Source organism: Opisthocomus hoazin, chromosome 27 (genome assembly GCF_030867145.1).
Source record: "Opisthocomus hoazin isolate bOpiHoa1 chromosome 27, bOpiHoa1.hap1, whole genome shotgun sequence".
NCBI lineage: Eukaryota > Metazoa > Chordata > Aves > Opisthocomiformes > Opisthocomidae > Opisthocomus > Opisthocomus hoazin.
In genome coordinates, this window is record NC_134440.1 from 8,769,055 (window position 1) to 8,789,327 (window position 20,273).

Consider the following 20,273-nt stretch of genomic DNA (forward strand, 5'->3'; position numbering starts at 1 on the left):
GGGGGAGCTGCGGGCGGCGACGTGAACCAGCGGCCGCCCCCGGCCTCCGCCGCGCCCCGCCCCCCCGCGCTCGGTGGGCGGGGACCAGGACAGAGCGCGCTGTGGTTGGCCGTGCCGCCTGTCACTCGGAGCGGCGGGGCCCTGCCGTTGGACGGCGCCCCGAAGACTCATCAGTCCGTCCGCCGAGGCCCCCGTGTCGTCACGGCACTCCCGCCCCGCCCCTCGGCGCTGCGTCTGCCAGTCCCCTCCGCCAGGAAACATAGTTCCCGAATTCGGCGGGGGCTTCCGCTCCCGCGCGCTGCCGTCGGGGCCCGTCCCGCCGCAACACGTGCTGGCCCCGCTTCCCCCCTCCCCCCCCGCCCCCAACTTCGGCGGGGGGGGGTGCGTGACGAGCAGCGCTCCCCACATCACCTGCTGCCTGCGCGGAGGGATACGGCGTGCGGGGTGGGAGGGAAGGAGGCACCCCGCCGCGGGGGGGGGGCGAGGCGTGAGGAGGGGAGACGGAGGCGGGGGGTGAAGCGTGAAGGGGGGAGGGGGCGGGGGCGTCTCGAGCTGCCGCCGCCGCGGGGGAACCATGCGGGGGCGGCGGCGGGAGGCGGAGCGGCCGCGGTACCGGGGGGAGCAGCAGCGGCGACGGCGGCGTTAGGACCCGGGGCGGGGCGGGGCTGTGAGGGGGGGCGGGGGGCGGGGCCGGGGCGCACGCGCCGCCCGGTGCGGGGCGATCGCGCCGCTTCGCTACATTGTATCCGCCGGCGGCGCGAGAACAATAGGGGCCGCCGCGCGCCGGCCCTGGGCGCCGCGGCCGCCGCCCGCCGGACCTTGATGCGCGTCCCCGCGGGGGGTGCGCGCCTGCCCCGGAACAGGTAAAGAAACCCCAAAACCGAAGAAATAAATGCGAATTAGGACAAAACCAGTAAAATAATCAAGCGGCGGCGCTCCCCCGCTCCCCCCCCCCCCGGCGCTGCGCGAGCGGGAGGGTCCCGAAGCCGCTGGCGGGAGTTGGGGCGCCGGCCCCCCCCTCCCCCTTCCCCCGTGGGCTGTCCCGGGCCGGGGCCGCGCTCGGCTCGCAGAGAAGTTTGGGGGGGGGGGGGAGCGGCCGGGGCGCGCTGGGGGGTCCCCACGCGTGGGGGGAGGGGGGGGGAGGGTCGGTTCCCGGTCCTGCCGCGAACTTCAGCCGCCTCCCCCCCCCCCCCCCCCCCCCGAAAGGCGGGGGCCCGGCGGCGGGGGAGTTGCTCCGTGTCCTCCTCGGCGTGGGGGGGGGGGCCGCTCCCACCCCCTCCCCGCGGCGGGAGGGACCGTGGGGTCACCGCTGTGCCCCCCCCCCCGTCCCCACGGCGCGGGGGGGGTCCCGGGGGGGGGGGTGGCTGCTCGGTTACCCCGCTCCCGGCCGGACCCCCCGGGCCTGGCCGGGCCCACGCGTGTCCCGGGGCGGCGGAGCCTTTGTCCGAGGCCTCGCCGGAGGAAACCCGAGCGGGCCGGGGGGAGCGCGGACATCTGCTGCGCGTTAGCCCGGCACCGGCGGGGCCCCCGGCCGGCCCCGGCCCCGGCCCGGCCCGGCCTTTGTGCTGCGGGGGGGCGAGGCCTGCCCGGGCTGGGGGCTGCCGTTAGAAACGGGGGGGGGGGGGGTTGGAAAGGAGAAGCCCGGGATGAATTTGGGGCTGTGGGGTTTGGGGCGGGGGGCCTGCGGGCTTTGGGGGGGGCTACGGGGTTTGGGGAAGGGGTCTCTAGAGTTTGGGGGGGGGCTGTGGGGTTGGGCGAAGGGGTCTGTGGAGTTTGGGGAAGGGGGCTGCGGGGTTTGGGAGGGGCTGTGGGTTTTGAGGGGGTCCGCAGGGTTTGGGGAGGGGGGCTGTGGGTTTTAGGGAAGGGGTCTGTGCAGTTTGGGGGGGGGTCTGGAGTTTGGGGGGGGTCTGGAGTTTGGGGAAGGGGCTGTGGAGTTTGGGGGGGCTGTGGGGTTTGGGGAGGGGGTCTGTGGGTATTTTTGGGGGGCTATGGGGTTTAGGGACCTGCTGTCCAGGGGTTTCGCCGGGGCCGAGCTCCTCGCCCCCGACCCCGCCGGGGCGGTGCGTTGGTGAAGCTGCTGGAAAAATTACTGCCCAGATGCATGGGTGACCCTGAAAGGCTTTTTAAAGAAAAGAAAAAGGGAAAAAAGAAAACTTAAAAAAAAAAAAAAATCCCCTGGCTGGTTTTTATAGCGGCGAAGGGTTTTTACACGCTGGGCTGATCTCGATGTGTGTTTCTTGGTTTTTTTTTTTCTTTTAAAAAACTTAATTGAAGTGTGGTGGCTGAGCCGGCGCAGCCTACAAATGCTTTGGATCGCGTGGACTTTCTTTTTTTCTTGTTTTTTTTTTTTAGCCTTATGATTAATGAGTTAAATTTATTGGCCAGCTGCCCTTTGTAACCATGAATGAGTTCCTAAAAAAAAAGGCCAAAAAAGAAGGAATCTTTTATCTCATCCCAGGCCTCTCTTCCTCCCTCCCAAAGAAATATTTTTCTATCAGAGTGAGCTGGCCAAAAAGATCAGTCTCCCTTTAAAAAAAAAAAAAATCTGTAAAATTCGGAAGAATAATATTTACCTCCCTCGCCAGGTTGCCTGGAGGGCTTGATTTTCGCAAAACCCTCCGAAAACCAGAATTGTTAATTTTTTTTTTTCCTTGATTCCCCCGGTCCCTTTTGGCAGAGGTTCGCTGCTCGCCGGGTACGGCCTGGGCATCCCCACGTTCAGCCCCTGAAAAAGCAGCCGCAGGTGCTCGGCGACTCCAAGGAGAGAGGTGGAAGATCAGACCTTTTTTTTTCTTTCTTCTCTCTTTTTTTCTTCTTTTTTTTTAAACAAAACTAGGCAAGGCCAAGAGAGCCTCCCGCGGGGAGCGAGCGTGGGGGAAGGCGAGGGGGCGAGCCCAGCCAGACAAGCGCCTGAGTGATAACTTGCCTGAACCCTTTGATAAACGACTTCACTCTTTTTTTTTTTTTTTTCCTCCCCCCCCTTCTCCTTCATTCGCCGCACGCCGGGAACAGAATTGGCCTGAACTAGTGGAATTGGCAGCAAAAAACCAACATACAAGTGTGTCTGGTCAATAGAGCGCTTGTTCCTGCCCCTGGGTGCGATGCGAGGACTCCGACCGCGCTCGCCGCGCACGGGTTGGATGCCGGAGGCCGCGCCAAGGATTTTTTCGCTTCTCTCGCTCCGGCTTTTTTAAAATATTCATCAATGGGGTGGGTGGTTTGCTCTAGTCATTAAAATATCTCTCTCCCCTCCCCCTCGCTGGCTGTAGGGCTGCCGCTGCGGAGTCTGTGGGAGTATGAATCAGCAGCAGCAGCAGAGAATGGCTGCAGTTGGGACAGACAAAGAGCTCAGTGACCTGCTGGACTTCAGTATGGTAAGCCAGCGCGGCTGGGCCGGGGGGGGGGGCTTTAAAGACCCCGGGGGCTTTGCTTGCGCTCGGTGTTTCGGAGCTGCAGAAGGGGAGGAAACGCGAGCCCGTAAATTGGACGTGATGGGTTTCAGATGTGCCGTGTTTGTGTGCGTGCACATGTGCGGCGACTTGTTTATTTTCAAGCTGAAGCGAAGCCTCTGCCCCTCCTCCCCCCCCTTCCCCTCGAACCCGTATTGTTTCCTTGCGGGGAGCGCAGAGGTGGGTTGGTTTTTTTTTCTTTTCTGGATGGGAAATTTGGGGGAAACGTCGCGGCGTTGTGTGTTCTCTGCTTCAGCGCTCGCCGCGGGGCGGCCTGGGTGACTGTTTCTGAAGCCGTCCAGAGATGTAACTTCAGTAGCTGATTAATCAGGCATTTTTTTTCCCTCTCCCCAGATCCAGACTATTAAACTTCTGCTCCCGCAGGTTATTTTGTCACGGTTTGAATCGCGTCCAAGCTCTCCAGGGTGTTATTTTTGCCGGAGTTGGACACTGGTGTTCCCCACGCTCTGCTCCCCTGTCTCCTGGAAACCTTTAGCTGCGGTGGGGAGCTGTTTATTTTCAAAGAAACAGGACCTGAGAGTTCCCCCGGAAGGGTGCGGGAGGAGAAGTCCCCTCCGGCTGTAGCGGGGCAAGGGTTGGTCCCCGGCAAGCCCCCGGCACGGCCGTCCGGCGTCGGCGCTGTGCCACGCAGCGTCCGCCGCGCGCTCTGCCGTGGGCAGGTGGCTTGGGAAGGGGAGAGCTTTCTTCCAAAGAAAAGAACTTTCCTTTGGGTTCCTCTGCCGCGCGCGGAGCCCGCGTGGCGCTGGGAGCTTGTGTCTTGCTTGTGAGATAAGCGAACGTGCGGCGGAGATAGAAGCAGCAGCTCCGCGAGGAGGAATAACGATGAGTGTCACCGCTGCTGCCCTGGGGCACCCAGCCACGGTGCTGCCCTGGGGCACCCAGCCACGGTGCTGCCCTGGGGCACCCAGCCACGGCCCCGCTGGGCTGGTTTTCGTGCCCCTTGGAGAAGAAGGGAGTCAAGGTGGGGGGGGGGCAGCGGTGGCAGAACGAGGGGCACGCGCTGTGCTAGTGGGAAGTGTTGAGGCTGGGCCGCTTCGCTGCACCCGAGCGCTGAGCTTTAGCGATGAGAAATGAAATTTTTTATAGAGCTGGGGCTTGTACCCGTCCCGGCAGGGCTCCGTGCTGGGGGGGGGGCGGTGGGGCGTCCCCCAGAGAGCAGCTCTGCGGGAGGAGAGGCACAGTTCTCCCAGTTTCCTGCGCTGCTGGGAGACTGGTTGCGTTGAACGACCAGCCGTGTGTTTTTAGGGTAGTGTGTTTTGCGGTTGGTAGGGGGACTGTGTTTAAAAACAGGAATACGTTCTGGGTGCGTGGTTGTTTGTCCCTCTCTCATCCCGGGGTCCTGCGGGTGGGCGGGAGCCCCGGAGCTTCCCAGCTCCGGAGAGTGCCGGGTTCTGAACTGCGCTTTGGGTCAGGAACCCCCCATCTGCTCCCTGGCCGGGGCTGCAGTGGCTCCCGCTTTGCTTTTTCCTCTCCTTAGAAAAAAACAAAACACAAATTCCACTCACCATTCAGAGCTTTAAAAAAAACCCAGGACCTTATTTTCAAATTTAACGAACCGTCCTCATTTGCATGCCGAGAGCTGTATTCCCTGGAGGGGTCCTGACCTGTTCCCTCTGTACACACAGATTTCTGTCCTTGGAGATTAATCCGCACCCAACGGTTGATTTTGGGTTCATTTCCAACGCTCTTAACGCTGGCGTGAACCTGGGACCGACCAGAGCTTGTTCTGCGTTTGTGCGGCGGCTCTGGGGGCGGCTGCTGGCGGGATCAGGGCCTGCGAATGTCGTTTGCCAGCAAATGGTTCGAAGCTGTTCCCGCCGGGAGACGCTGGCCGAAGGGCTCCGACGCCGGCTGGGTCTGAGCCAGAGCTGTTTCCACAACCCCCCGTCCCCGCATGCCCCTCTCCGGAGTTTGCGTAAAGGGTTCAAGGCCAGGTTGGATGGAGCTCTGAGCACCCTGGGCTGGTGGAAGGTGTCCCTGCTCATGGCAGGGGGGTTGGAACCAGATGGTCTTCAAGGTCCCTCCCAACCCAAACCATTCCATGATTCTGTCAACGTTAACATCTCTCCTGAAGGATGAGGAGCTGGAATGCAAAGCTTCCCGGCTAGCAAACGGTCTTCACCCTGGCATCGCCAGCCTGGGGTGTGCAGTGTGGGTCTGTCGAAGGGGCTGCTTCGTGGGTTGCTCTCCCGGTGGTGTTGGGACGCAGGCTGCTTGACCGCGAGCTCGCTCTTTCAAGTACATTTGTACTTTTCCTTGAACAAGCAGGAGGGGAGCATCGGTCCACTAATCCTCTCCAGGAGAGTGGATGGGAGGGAAGACCTAGAGAGAGACTCAGAGCAGCTGGGATCATTTGCTTCAGATCAGAATTTCAATTCCTTTTTTTCTAGGAAAAATATGTTCAGCCCCAGTAGCCTGTGGCCCGGCTCCGTGCCGTGTGTTGCTGCGCGTGGGGTGAGTGTGAAGGTCTGGGGTTCCGTAGTCAGACGTGGGGTCGGTAAACGGCAGGGTTGTGTGAGGTGCTGTAAATTCAGCTTGCTTCCAGTCCTGGAAAGAAAGGCTTGTGCCTTTTTTAATAAATAAGCACATTGGGTGGTTATTGAGCTCGCCCGAAGCTTTGCGCCAGCGTCATTTGCAGTAAGGGTGAAAATGAAGGGAAGCTGTAACGTGCGTCGAAGCGAGCCGGCGCCGAACCCCCAGCGACGCCGCCCGCTCGCTGCTCTGCGGTGTGCGCGGCAGCGCGCGCTCCTCTGCCTCGGAACAAATTGCCTTTGATAATTGCCCCAAAGTGCAGGTAATTTGTGAGCTTTCTTTCACCACCGCTCCCTGGCAATGGTCCAGGCCGGGCTTGCAAATTTGGAGGAGAGCTTTCGGGAAAGCATCCTGCCTGTGGGCTCGAGCTGCCGGCTCGAGCTGTGTATTGGGCTCAGGGCTACGAGGGTGAGGAGGGGACTGGAGCATCTCTCCTAGGAGGAGAGGCTGAGGGAGCTGGGCTTGTTCAGCCTGGAGAAGAGAAGGCTGAGAGGGGACCTCAGAAATGCCTCTAAATATCTGCAGGGTGGGGGTCAGGAGGACGGGGCCAGACTCTGTTCAGTGGTGCCCAGCGACAGGACAAGGGGCAACGGGCACAAACTGGAGCAGAGGAAGCTCCAGCTGAACCCGAGGAAGAACTTCTTCCCTCTGAGGGTGCCGGAGCCCTGGCCCAGGCTGCCCAGGGAGGTTGTGGAGTCTCCTTCTCTGGAGATATTCCAGCCCCGCCTGGACGCAGTGCTGTGCCCCCTGCTCTGGGTGACCCTGCTTGGGCAGGGGGTTGGGCTGGGGGACCCACAGAGGGCCCTGCCAACCCCCACCATTCTGTGATTCTGTTTTGGAGCGTTACCCTTGGGGCTGCGGTTGCCAGCCCTTGCAGGCTGCTTTCGGCAGGAGCTGCCAGGGGTCTGCGCCATCGGGGGACCCGCGCCCGCGGGGACTCGCTGTGGGTACCCTGGGCAGCGTCCCGGCTGTCGGTGCATTGCGGGATGGCGCGGGCAGGTATCCCGGCTGAGATGGGGCGTCCGAGGGCACCCCACGGCACGGGGAGAGCCAGGATGGGGTTGGGGGTCCGTCTGTGCCGCAGAGCGCGCCTGCCGAGCTCGATGGCGGCAGGCGGCTGCGTGCCAGCCTGGGTCTCTGGCAGAAGTGAGATGCTGTTAACAGCCGTGATTATTAGCAGAGTATTAACCATATGCTGCGGGGCTGCTCGTTGTCAGGGTGGGTTTCCAGCTCGGTGAGACGTCGCGGGGTGGGCAGGGGCTTGAGCAGTCGCGTAGGACCTGCCGTAAGCGACGGCTCCCATTGCGTGCCAGCGCTCGGGGCTGCGGCCGTCGAGCTGGGGGTGAAAGCCAAACTGTGGCCAGGTCCAGGGCTGGAGCAAGCCCCTTCTGCCCTGGCCGCTGCCGCCGTGCGGGAGGATGCTGAAGCCGGGCCCTGTGCCCTGCTCCGGCCGAGGCGCAGCGCCTGCGTTCCCTGATAAAACGCTCGCTTGTGTTTAGAGCGGAGCAGCCGTAAAGTTCGACGTGACGGCGCGGGGGGCGTGCAGGCTGTGGTCAGGAAGGTCTGTCGTAAATGAGCGCCTAGAAAGTATCCTGCTGGCAGGGTGTACCGAGTCGAATTCCCTCTTCTCTCGGAATCAGCAGTGGGATGCTTTCCACGCTGCCAGATGGATGTTGGGTTTGGAGTTCGGGCCTGAGGCTGGTTCAGCTCGGGGTTCAGGAGGTGGAAGGGCGGAGGAAGTGAAAACAGCTGCGCCGGTAGAAGTACAGAATAAACGAGACGCTGCTCGGTGTTGTCATTGTGTCTGGCAAATGCCCTTTCCTGCTGACGAGTTCGCTGTGGGGAGCGTGGGGTCTCGTGGCTGTGACCTCCGCGGTGGCGGGTGTGGGCGCTTGGGTCTTCCCACGCGCCCGATTCGCATCGTTTAACCTGGGAGCGACGGAGGGAGGGTAAATTCTTTGGGAGGGGTGGGAGGTGAGCTACGAGGGTACGCAGAAGTCGTCGTCAGCAGTCGGGGAGGCTGGAGATGGGACTTGGGAAACCAAATACGGCAACTTCAGATGGGGGATTTTACATAACCGTTTAGATCTACATTATTCAAATCTAACAAAGGCCAAGTCATGACCCAGTTATGGTTCCTTGGCCGCTCATGCCGGGGTCCCTCCTCGATGCCGGGGTCCCTCCTCGATGCCGGGGTCCCTCCTCGATGCCGGGGTCCCTCCAGTAGGTGCCGGCTCTGGTTCGTCTCCTCCCTCCCGCCCCGTTGATTTTTAAAGCAGCATTTAAAAGCAGAAAGGAAATTTGCAGTGGGTGGGTGAACTTTGCCTGCGAGTGCCATACGGCGGCGAAGGCAGCCGGCACTTCACGTATGACTTGCGCCGGGCTCCTCGAGGCAGCGTAGCCCGTCGGCTTCAGCCCACACCGCGGTGGAAAAACAAACTGGCAGCAAGAAAAAGAAAAAAAAAAGCCCAGAACGCTTCCTGGAGCTGGCAAGCGAGAAGAGTATTTGGAGCCTGTGCTGAGGGGTAACCCGGGGTTCCCCCCTCTCTGGCATCGCCCTGCTTCAGCCTCCCCCGCTCCCCTCGGTGTGGGAAGGGGTCCGCGGTCCCGCGGGGAGGGGTTGCGTCAGTCTCGAAAGATCTCTGGGAGCAGGCGGCGGGGGCGAGGCGGGGAGGGCATCCCCGGCGCGGCGGGGGCACTGGGGATTGCCGGCGCGGCGGCGGAGGGGGGACCCCCGCGCTTGCCGAAGGCGGGAGCGCTGGTTGCGCAATGGAACAAGGCTGCTCATTCTCTCCGCTCGTGTTTGCTGCTCAGACCTTGGGTTTGTCGGCGTCAGCAAGCGTGAAGCAGAAACGCTGGTGAAGAAGAGCCAGCGGGGCTTTGCGCCTTTTTTTCTTCTTGTTGTTGGGGGTTTTTTTTAATTGCTTTTTGCTGCTCGGTACCGTTCTGTTCATGCATTCCACCCCCCCCCCGCTCGCACATGCAGAACTGCCTCTTGCCGCTCAGGAAGGGGGTTTCTAACCACTGAGATCTGCTTCCCTGCCTTGAGAGGAGGCAGGGAGCACGGGCCGGGTGGGAGCAGCCCTGTACATCCCATTTTGAGTAGTTTTTGGATGCAGAAAACAGCGCTGCCCTGCGAGGAGGGGGTGCAGGCAAAACCCGTAGCGCTGCGGAGGAAGGTGGGCTGCGCGTCTTCGCTGTCGCCGGGCTTTGTTGTTGGTTTCTGGCCCGACTTCCTGAGGAAACGGCGCGTTGGGTGGCGGGGACACTGGCCCCCCCGGCTGGGCAGCGGGTCCTGGGGGGCTGCGGCGGGAGGGACCCCCAGCGCCTGCCCATCGGAGGGAGCGGGGGGCTGTGGGAGCGGCTGTCCGCACGCGGGCTGCGGGCTTAAACGCTGTTCACACCTTTACTTAAATATTAAATACTTCTACATAACATCTGCACGAAGCGCGTGCCTGCGTCCGCATTCATCATCCCAGATCCCTGTGCTTTTTTTGAGTGGCAGTTGGTTTCTTAACTGCTCTCTTTGCATCTCCACCACATTTAACTGGTGGGGTTTTTTGATTTTTTTTTTTTAATTTTTTTTTCCTTTGCTCCCCAGCATTTGTGAAAACAAAGCTGGGCAGACGGTTTTGTGCGAAGGAATGTTTCTGACCACAGCCAGACATCGGCGATGTCAGGGCATGAAATGCTGCCTCTCTGCAGGCTCTTGTGCCATCACATTGTTTAATCTTCAAAGCATTAAACTTTTGAGCTGCGCAGACGTTGCAAAGCTAAAAATAATAAAAATTCAAATGACTTGGTGGTGAAAGTATCTTGAGTTGAGTAGTAAAAGGACATTAAAATGTTAATTCACTAAGCGTTTTCCCACCAGTTGTTTTATTGGCTGGAGCTCCGTTTGTGTGGAGAAGAATTAGTTTTCTGCTGCACACAGGTGCATATAAATTTTTAAATAAGAGCTCCTGAAACCCTCCCAACTTCTATTAAAAATATTTAGACAGGTTAGCGGACGGGGCGTGCAGTATTTGTGAGGAAGCTCCCTGGCAGGAGAAGATCAGCTGTGATCCTGGAGCTGCCCGGTGCCGTACGATACGTTGATCTCTGATCGTGAGTTTAACTCCTTTGCCCTTGGGGCAGCTTCTCACAGAATCACAGAACGTTCGGGGTTGGCAGGGCCCTCTGGGGATCCCCCACCCAACCCCCTGCCCAAGCAGGGTCACCCAGAGCAGGCTGCACAGCACCGCGTCCAAGCGGGGCTGGAATATCTCCAGAGAAGGAGACTCCACAGCCTCCCTGGGCAGCCTGGACCAGGGCTCCGTCACCCTCAGAGGGAAGAAGTTCTTCCTCGGGTTCAGCTGGAGCTTCCTCTGCTCCAGTTTGTGCCCATTGCCCCTTGTCCTGTCGCTGGGCACCACTGAACAGAGTCTGGCCCCGTCCTCCTGACCCCCACCCTGCAGATATTTAGAGGCATTTCTAAGGTCCCCTCGCAGCCTTCTCTTCTCCAGGCTGAACAAGCCCAGCTCCCTCAGCCTCTCCTCGTAGGAGAGATGCTCCAGTCCCCTCCTCATCCTCGTAGCCCTGTGCTGGACTCTCTCCAGTAGCTCCTCATCTTTCTGGAACTGGGGAGCCCAGCACTGGACACAGTACTCCAGCCCCCGGGGCTGTGTCAGCTTGCGGTGCTGCTGGAGCCCCCGAAGGACCTTGGGCTGGGGGTTCAGCCCTCCGGGAGCCGGTGCCAGGCTTCCTGTGCTCCGGTCGAGCATTGCCACGACAAATGCCGTTGTCACCTCTGCCTGCGCCATCCAGAGCATGGGAGAGGGGCTGGGCACAGGCCTGGGGACGTGGGATGAGACCGGGGCTGCTGCGGGTACTGGGGTGTTGAGGGATGAAACGAGCTGTGCTGGGTCTCGGTGGGTGCTGTCGTTTTCCCGCTAGCTTTTTATGAATGGAGTCGGCTCTTCTCCGTGGCCCCGTGGGCACCCTCCGGTCTGGGCCTTGGCAAGTGCATTAGGGAAGAAACTCGGTTTTGACCGCAGCAGCGATGCTTCTTGGATGGCTTTCAGCTGCACCTCGGGACCCAGACAGGCTGTGGACACAGGAGAAGTTTGTGCGCGTAGGAATGCGTGTGCGGATCGGCGCGCGGCTCGCCCGTCCCTCCTGCAGCTGAGCGCGGCAGCGGGGACGCGAGGCGGGGAAAGGTTTTTACATCAGTAAAGTGCTTTTCTCTCCCCTTTCCTCCCCCTCGCCTGCCCACCCTGACCCCCTTAGCAGCAGCACAGTAAAGCTAACATACTGAAATCTCTTTTCTCTTCCCTTCTCTCTCATCTTCTTGTTTTTCTAGATGTTTCCCCTGCCAGTGGCTAATGGAAAAAACAGACCCACGACCCTAGCGAGCACTCAGTTTGGAGGATCAGGTACTGTCATCTTCTTTTTTTTTTTTTTTTTTTTTTCCTTCCTGAACACCGTAATGTCTCTTGCAGTGAATTTGTGTTTGCTTCCAGAGACCCGAAAGGGGTTTCTGTAGTTTTGGGGTATGTATTTTTCCGGTGGTGGTCTGCTACTGTATCTCTGGATGCTTCTCTCATTGCTCCACGTGGCCCTGGGGAGGCAAAGCTGCTCTTGCCGATCTGTCTCCAGTTGAGAAGTGGCTGCCGGGGCTGAAGGTTGTTGTCTCGCCGCTCCGATGGAGGCAGCCTGAGAGCAGACGGTCAGAGCTGTGCTCTTAAGCCGCTTGGACGAGCGCGTGTCTGCGGCTGTGCGCCCTGGAAGACTTTTGCTGTACGGCACCGAGAAGACGCGGCAGCGGTGGTGGGTTCTTGGGGCTCGGCTGCCCGGAGGGAGACGCTGGTGCAGGTTGGGTGTCTGCTCCGTTCAGCCCCTCCAGCCGCTCCCCGCTGTTGGGTGGGATCTCGGCGTTCCCAAAGGGAGCTTTGCAGAGCCCTCCGGGCAGCACGGCCGCCCCGGGGAGGTGGGCAGCAAGGGCAGCCGGACCCTGCTGCCGTTTTGGGGGGCTGTCGAGCAAACCCTCGCCTCTCCGGCCTCGCCGCAGTGCTGCCGAAGCCGGCAGCTGGCCCCGCTGCCCTGGAGTGGCCGCGTCCCTGCCGGCCCGGCTGGCGAGGAGCGGCCGGGGTGCCAACATCAAAGGGCTTTGGGAGCAGGGCGTCTGCGGGGAGGAGCGGGCGGGCGATCTGGCTGCGATAGCAGGCTCTCCGAAGGGCGCGTAGCTTTAGATGTCTGATGGGGAAACGCGGCGCTGGTTAATTTGAGGCTGAAGCGGAGAATTTCCCCGGCCGGGCGGACGGCGCGGTGCCGTGCCAGGCGTTTGATGCCCGGGGAAGCTGCTCTGTGCCGGGCTCGCAGCAGCCCCTGGCATGCAGGAAGTTCAGTTAATTTGCCCTTCTTGCTGAAACATGCCGACGCTTTGTGGATAGTTAAAACTTGACCTTCCCTGTCCTGGGCCGACTCGAGCTGTCCAGGGAAACTCCTGGCCGCGTGGAACGGCCGTGCCCCGACACCGGGATGCATCACGGAGACCAGGGTGGGATTTTGGGAGAGCAGCTTTGATGCCGCAGTGTGCTGTGGGGCAGCTCTTGGCGAAGGGGCAGGAGGGAGTGGTGTCCTCTGCCCTGCTCCTGCCCTTTTTGGCCAGGGATTTTCGATGCTTTCAGACTGAGCAGCTTAGCTGCATGTCAGGAGGGTTTTGAGCAAACATTTTTACACGGAGGGAAGCTGTTGAGTGGGCGCTGGAGGAAATTTGAGGGGAGAAAACTCTTGGGTTAACCCAGATGGAAGCTGATCTCTCCAATGAGTACTCCTGCATGCAACATGCTGTTAAAATAATCCACGAAAGATGCACTACATGCTAGTGGGAGAATAGTAAGGGAGCAAGCTCCCATTAATGCATTCCCTGCTTGGAGGCTGGCTGGCCGCCGGGTTTGTAGTGCTGGCCAGCGAGGAGAGGCTGCGAGCAGGGCTCCGCAGCGACCAGACCCCCCTCTGCTCAGTGTGCGGCAGCCCAAACGACACCAAATCTTTTACTCTCCACCCCCTCTCCTTTTCTCTCGGGTGAGTGCAAGGTAATGTTGACACCACCCTTCCTCTGGGCTGCTGCTGCTGGAGCCTGGCTGCGAGCAGTTGGTGAAAACAGAGGGCTGGGGTTATACAACCGCGCCGACGGCTGTTGCGCAATCGCGGCTGTCCCGGTCCCGGGGCTCTGCGGTGCTCTTTGGTCCTGCCGTGGGCATCCCGGGCTCCGCAGGCAGCTCGGGGCTCGGTCTGGGGGAAGCCCTTTGCTCCGGCGGTGGGGTTGTCCCTTGGCCGGTCAGCCTCGCCTTTGGAGAGCGAGGGACGGGTTTCGTCTGCGTGTCGGCTCGGTGACTGCTCTCTGATCCTCAATGTTCGACGGTTGATTTTTGCTGATGGGGTGAGTAACTGCAGAGAGGGGTTAACGAGATGTGCCTTGCGCAGGGCTGCGCTGTGTCTGTTGGGAGGATCCAAGCTGTCTCAACTAGGTCCTAGAGAGCGGCGAGTGGTTGTTTCCATAGTTTGTTGCCATTGGTATAACTCAATCCACTACTTGACAGCAAAGTACCAGCAGATCCTCGTTCATCCCCAAAGGCGCAGCCAGCCAGCCGGCTCGGGGTTTGAGTTGAAGTTGATGTGGTCAGAGGGTGAAGAGCAGATGGTGCTTGGATTTGGGGACCTGGACTTGCTGAGGGAGCAAAGCCCCTTGCAGCCACGCTGTAATCTGGACCTGGAGATTAGCTCCCTAAGTCTCCTTGCCTTGCAGGAAGGCTGAAGCTCCATCTTTAGCGGGGCTCGTGCTTTCCAAATGCTCCTGTTCCATCGGTATCCTGTACCCCTGATGAAGCACTTGGTAGTGCTGGTTTCTTGTTGTCTGGGGTTCTTGTAGTAACCCCAAGGTAACAACCTGGTGCCACCTGACGTGCCAGTGCAACTGATGTTTCATGCTTCTGCCCGCGCTAGGGACAGGTGAATTCATGGCCTCCCACTTTTCATCTCCCCTGGGGAAATCCTGGGGCAATGTGTAGCTTTCATCTTTTTCCCCTCTGGAAGAGCTGTTAGCCCAGCTCGTTCGTCCGCGGGGAAGTTCGGAGTGGAGGGAGCAAGAAGGGAGCCAGAAGGCCCCACCTGCTGAGCTGAGGTTCTGGCTTGCAAAGCCCAGCCTGTAAATGAGGTAGGGCAGTCCTTTGAACCAGTGCTGCTAGAAAATCGCCATGATAAAATTGCTCCAAATTCAAATGCCTTTCAAAGCCCAATGAAGAATTCACAGAATCACAGAATGGTGGGGGTCGGAAGGGCCCTCTGGGGGTCCCCCAGCCCAACCCCCTGCCCAAGCAGGGTCACCCAGAGCAGCTGCACAGCACCGCGGCCAGGCGGGGCTGGAATATCTCCAGAGAAGGAGACTCCACAGCCTCCCTGGGCAGCCTGGGCCAGGGCTCCGTCACCCTCAGAGGGAAGAAGTTCTTCCTCGGGTTCAGCTGGAGCTTCCTCGGCTTCAGTTTGTGCCCATTGCCCCTTGTCCTGTCACTGGGCACCACTGAACAGAGTCTGGCCCCGTCCTCCTGACCCCCACCCTGCAGATATTTGTAGGCATTTCTAAGGTCCCCTCTGAGCCTTCTCTTCTCCAGGCTGAACAAGCCCAGCTCCCTCAGCCTCTCCTCGTAGGAGAGATGCTCCAGTCCCCTCCTCATCCTCGTAGCCCTCCGCTGGACTCCCTCCAGTAGCTCCTCATCTTTCTTGAACTGGGGAGCCCAGCACTGGACACAGCACTGCAGATGGGGCCTCCCCAGGGCAGAGCAGAGGGGAAGGAGAACCTCCCTGACCTGCTGGCCACACTCCTCTTGATGCACCCCAGGATCCCATTGGCCTTCTGGGCAGCCAGGGCACGCTGCTGGCTCATGGTCCCCCTGTCGTCCCCCAGCACTCCCAGTCCCTCTCCGCAGAGCTGCTCTCCAGCAGGGCCGCCCCAGCCTGTACTGGTGCCTGGGGTTGTTCCTCCCCAGGCACAGGACCCTGCACAATTTGCCCTGGCCAAGCTGCCGGCTCTCGAGCTGGTGGCCCCTCCGCGAAGGCGAACCCATTTCTCTCTCTCCTAGGCCAGGAAAATTCAAAGTGTTAACGCGAGCCCTCCGGCTCTGAGATCCCTTTTGCTTTTATGTTTGTCTGCTGGTTTTATTTTAAGCTCTGCCACCGTTTCCCTCATTTCTGTCCTCAAATGCACCGGGGAGGAACTGGTTTAGCTGCCCCGCCGCACGGACAATCCAGCACCTCCGCTTTGCCTGTTCTTGGCAGGGCGAAACCCAGCGATTGCCGCTATAGGATGGAGCTGACGTCAGGCGGGCCGTGCCGGCGGCGTTTATAGCACATATAGGTCACCGCGGGGAAGTTGGTCTTCCCGGGGCTGTGAGCTGCAGCTCGTGTTTGCCAGCGTCAGCCGAGCCATTTGCTGCCGGTGTTTTATTTTAGCCGGGACGCAGAGCGTTGGCCCTGTTGCCCCGGTCCTGGAAGGCTGCGGTTTCGTGCTCCCCTCGCCAGGCTGTTTGTTTATTATTTGCAGCAGCAAAACGTTTCAAACCGTATCCTCCGTCCCCCCCGTGTCATAGTTCATAAATGACTAAGCTGATCAGAAACGAGCTCCCTCCCGGCGCGCTTCATTAAACTCTGCCTCCAGCAGGAAACCGCGCGTGTGACATTTCGCATGGAAATAACCATTTTTAATTGACTTGAAGACAGCAGGAGCGGCAGCAGGCAAAGAAGTTCCGTCGTCCGTCCCCAGGCCGTGGCGTGGGGCTGTGCCGGGGCTGTTGCCCCGTGGCTGCGGAGTGTTGGGCAGGGTCAGTGCGTGCCGGCTGCAGCCAAGGAGCCGGGGCTCCGCGGAGCAGGGACGTAAAGCCCAGGCGAGCGGGTGTGCGAGGCGACGCGTCTCCCGGGCAGCGTTTTGCCTCTGCGGTGAAGATGGGTGCGCAGCCGTCTCCCCTCTGCGTCGGGAGCGCGGCGTGGTGCCGGGTTCGTGTCCTGCTGGAACGCGAGCCCGGGCGGTCTCCTGCTGACAGACGATTCCGCTCGCAGCGCCTAAAAGCTCTGCTAAAAAAAAATAGCTTTTTTTCTTTTGTCCTTCCCTTTTGAGTCTGTGAATTCGCCATTAAACGTCTTTTCCTTCTCGCTTTGTGCTGAAGGGAGCTCCCTTGCTTGGGGTCTCGTGGGTGGGTTCGGGAGGGGGTGTCCCCTCCTGGTCCGTGCTGCCACCTTCACCCCCGGCATTGGCTCGGGGCTTCTTTGCCGGTGGGACGGTGAGACGAGGTGGGTGCTGAGGGAATTGCTTTGATCGGGGCAAGTTCATAGCATACATTTGAAGCTGGCTAACCGGGGAGCTTTTCAAAGAGTTACAAGCTGGTGCATGTAACGAATTTTAAGTTATAGTCTGCTGAACAAAGTGAATGCGTTCTCCCCGGAGGGAGGTGAGTCCGTGTCCCCTTTGAAAGCCCGCTTTAAACAGCGTTCAGACTCGGATACCTGTGGCAACAGCACCAAAAGTAATAAATTCTATGAAAGACGAGGTTGTCTCTGTAATTGGTGCTGTGGGTGAGCTGTTTGAAGGTTTAATTACTTGGTGTGTGTGCGCGCAGCCCTGTCTTGGGAAGCTGCGAGGCGGGGAGGGTCCGGTGCGGCGGGCGGGAGCCGGAGCCGTGCTGGGCTCCGCTTCACGTGCGGAGAGTTCGCAGGAGGAGCATCCGAGTCGGCGAGCTGCGAGGAGCGAAGCGCAGCGTTTCTGTCGCCGTGCTGTCAGCAGTTGAGTTTTGGGCTGCAGAACAGCGTTCGCAACTCGTTTACCGTAGTGAGGAAAGCGGGAGCTTTTATTAGCAAGGCTGTATCACGTTTTCCGACTCACCGCCTCTAGTTCCCACGTGTTTCGCTTGTGCTGAAGTGGGAGTGATGGGCTTTGCCTGCTATTCTGATAGATGATGAAAGGCAGACGTGAGGTGCGCGATATGTGACTTGATATTTAAAACGAGCACTTTCCGTTAAAGTACATAATTCAGGCTGCTGCTTTGTGTTGCGGGTGCCCATCCAGCAGAATCACAGAATCACAGAATAGTAGGGGTTGGAAGGGACCTCTGTGGGTCACCCAGTCCAACCCTCCTGCCGAAGCAGGGTCACCTACAGCAGGCTGCCCAGGACCTTGTCCAGGCGGGTCTGGAATATCTCCAGAGAAGGAGACTCCACAACCTCCCTGGGCAGCCTGGGCCAGGGCTCCGTCACCCTCAGAGGGAAGAAGTTCTTCCTTGTGTTCAGACGGAACTTCCTGTGCCTCAGTTTGTGCCCATTGCCCCTTGTCCTGTCACTGGGCACCACTGAAAAGAGCTTGGCCCCATCCTCCTGACACCCACCCTTCAGATATTTATAAGCATTTATTAGGTCCCCTCTCAGCCTTCTCTTCTCCAGGCTGAACAAGCCCAGCTCCCTCAGCCTCTCCTCGTAGGTGAGATGTTCCAGTCCCCTCCTCATCCTCATAGCCCTGCGCTGGACTTTCTCCAGTAGAACCATCACTAAACACAAAGCCACCACAACAAGAAAGTCAAAGCAGAACGATTTATTCCCCTCCCTGTTGGCCTGACCATTTCTTTCAAAGCAAAAATGATTTATTCGCCATTATCAAAGGGGAAAATAAAAGCTGTGCCACGGGTGAGTCAAACCTGCGAAGCTGAGAGGTCCTGTCAGCCCTGGAAAGGGAAGATCCCTGCAGCCCTGCGCTGCTCTCGCACCCCGGGAGCGTTTCCCTTCCTCCCAGGGCGTAGCAGGGTGCTGAGGGCAGTGCAGGGAAACACCCTGGGTGCTGCGGTCCCAACCTCCCCGGCAGCAAAGCCTGGAGGACTTTCGGTGAAGTTCATCTCCCACGTGCTAGTCGGGTGTGTTGAATGGCTTTCTGCTTGGTTTTCCTCGCTGCCTTCGGGGAAGCTCCTGCTCTCCCTCCTCTCCCCTTTCTGCTCCCTGTTTTTCCCGTGGGTTGGGTCCCGTTAACCGGGATACAGAAGGCAGGGTTTGGAAGAAAAGGCTCGGAGAGCCCGAAAGCTGGGGCAGGGAGGGCAGCTCGGCAGGACGTAGCAAGCGTGGGGGAACACATGGTGGGGGCAGATCTTTGCGCCCGTCTCCCTTAATGCAGCGTCACACCCGTGACCCTCGTGTCCCGGGGCGCGTGTCCCTGCTCCCAGGGCTTCCCCACCTGGGCAGCAGCTTCTCCTGCGCCTTGGTGGTGGGCTTGGAGCAAAAAGGCCTTCCTCCCTCACTCTTTCTCTGTTACCGCTCTTCAGATTGATTTTTTTTTTTTTCCCTCGAATTTCCCGGTGAGGCTGAGGGTGCCCTGCCGGAGGGGCAGCCGGTTTGTAACGGACACGCGAGGACAGAGCCTGGGAAGCGCAGGGCAAGGGCGGCCGTGCTGCTGGGCGGGGGGGATGCTCTGCCCGCAGCTCAGCGCTCCTCTGGCAGCTGGGGAGGGGCAGAGGTGACCCGCTCCCTCTCCTGGGGTGCGTTTAGCTTCGGGGGGTGAAAGGGTGCACGTTTTCAGGGGAGGGTTTTTTGCCTTCCCACCCCGGGGATGAGTCCTCCTGGCTGGCTCTGAGATTTGGAACGAGGAAGGAGGACGAGGAGTGTCGGGGGTGCCAGGGAACTGAAGCTGTGCTGAAAGAAGTGACAGCTTTTGTTTAGAAGCTGCCAGTTTGACACAGCCCGTGTTTAAGCACGCAGTTTTAGCTTTGCCAGGAGAGCTGAAGCAGCACAGCTATCTCCTGCCGGCAGAGCCTGCTCCTGCCCGAGACGCAGCGGTTCAGGACCAGTGTAACTGTGCCTGCTCGAGGGGCTCTGACGAGGTGAGGGTGTCTGATGTGAAAATCACCGGCCTCGCCGGGATTAAAGCTGACGCGGAGCTGGGCTGCGAGCGAACCTTCAACAGAACGTGCACAAGCTCCAGCGCCTGCTTTCCCTCTAAGAAGAGGAGCTGGCTGCGCATTAATTGCGTCCCTAACATCGTTGCCATGTTCGCGCTGCCGTCTGCTCATCGCAAGGGCCGGGGTCTCGCCGCAGGCCATTTTCCGGAGGGCAGCGCGCTTGGGGTCCGGCTCTGGGATGCAGCCGCTCTGCCTCAGCCTGCCTCAAACCCTGCTCGCGCCGGGCTGCCCGAGCGGCGCGCGTTGGTGCAGCGCGGAGGGGGATGTTGTTTGCCTTTGGCTCAGCGTCCCGGCTCGAGGCCTTGCACGCTTGTTGTGCCCTTTCCAAAGGGGAGAGATGGCTTGGGAAGGAGCCCAGCGGGTCTGGCAAGCGTTGCTGCCGGACCTCGCGTGCTGCTAATTTCAAATTCTGCATGCTCGGTGGGGTGCCCTGGCGCAGCACGTGTCCCGCGTGTGACCAGTCACTGCCTGTCGCATCTCCATTGTTCGTGTTTGTACGCGGGGAGACTCAAATCGGAATGGTTTTTTTCATAGTTTGAGACAGCGAGTGGGTGTCTTGAGGGGATGGATTTAATGCGTGGTGCTGTTTTGTAACCCTGGAAGGCCTCCTCTCTAACCTGGCACTGGATTCTCTGGTGTTAGCGCAGCTGAAGGATGCTATAAATGCATTTTCTCCGTTCACTAACGCCCCAAATCGCTGAGATTTTCAGTGCTTTTCTAACACAAGAGCAGACTGATGATGGTGATCTACCACTTCAGCTGAAAGAAGGGCATTTGACACAAGCCTCCCTGTTGTCATCAGGGTGAAGTCACGAGCGTCTCTGTTTCCCGAGCGCTTTGAGCCGCAGACCCGAGAGCAGGAGGAGAGTCACAGAATCACAGAATAGTAGGGGTTGGAAGGGACCTCTGTGGGTCATCTAGTCCAACCCTCCTGCCGAAGCAGGGTCACCTACAGCAGGCTGCACAGGACCTTGTCCAGGCGGGTCTGGAATATCTCCAGAGAAGGAGACTCCACAACCTCCCTGGGCAGCCTGTTCCAGTGCTCCGTCACCCTCAGAGGGAAGAAGTTCTTCCTCGGGTTCAGCTGGAGCTTCCTCTGCTTCAGTTTGTGCCCGTTGCCCCTTGTCCTGTCACTGGGCACCACTGAAAAGAGCTTGGCCCCATCCTCCTGACACCCACCCTGCAGATATTTATAAGCATGAACTCGATGGGCGGGTGAAGCCCTTTCGGGAAACACCACGAGCCCTCGTAGATGAGGCCGATGCGAGACGGTTGTCTAAACCGGGCTCACCTGCCCGCTGGCAGC

General features: G+C 59.7%; 1 protein-coding gene across 15 annotated transcripts in view; it reads left to right on the forward strand.

Moving 5' to 3' along the window:
* Positions 1–781: 781 nt before the first annotated feature.
* TCF3 (transcription factor 3) overlaps positions 782–20,273 on the forward strand; it is an 89,892-nt gene continuing 70,400 nt past the window's right edge. For all 15 annotated transcript variants that reach the window (XM_075444500.1, XM_075444499.1, XM_075444506.1 and 12 more), the window contains exons 1-3: positions 782–863; positions 3,270–3,374; positions 11,344–11,416. In XM_075444500.1, coding sequence (XP_075300615.1) covers positions 3,297–3,374; positions 11,344–11,416 — 151 coding nt within the window. In that variant the 5' untranslated portion in view covers positions 782–863; positions 3,270–3,296. The remainder of the gene's footprint in view (positions 864–3,269; positions 3,375–11,343; positions 11,417–20,273) is intronic.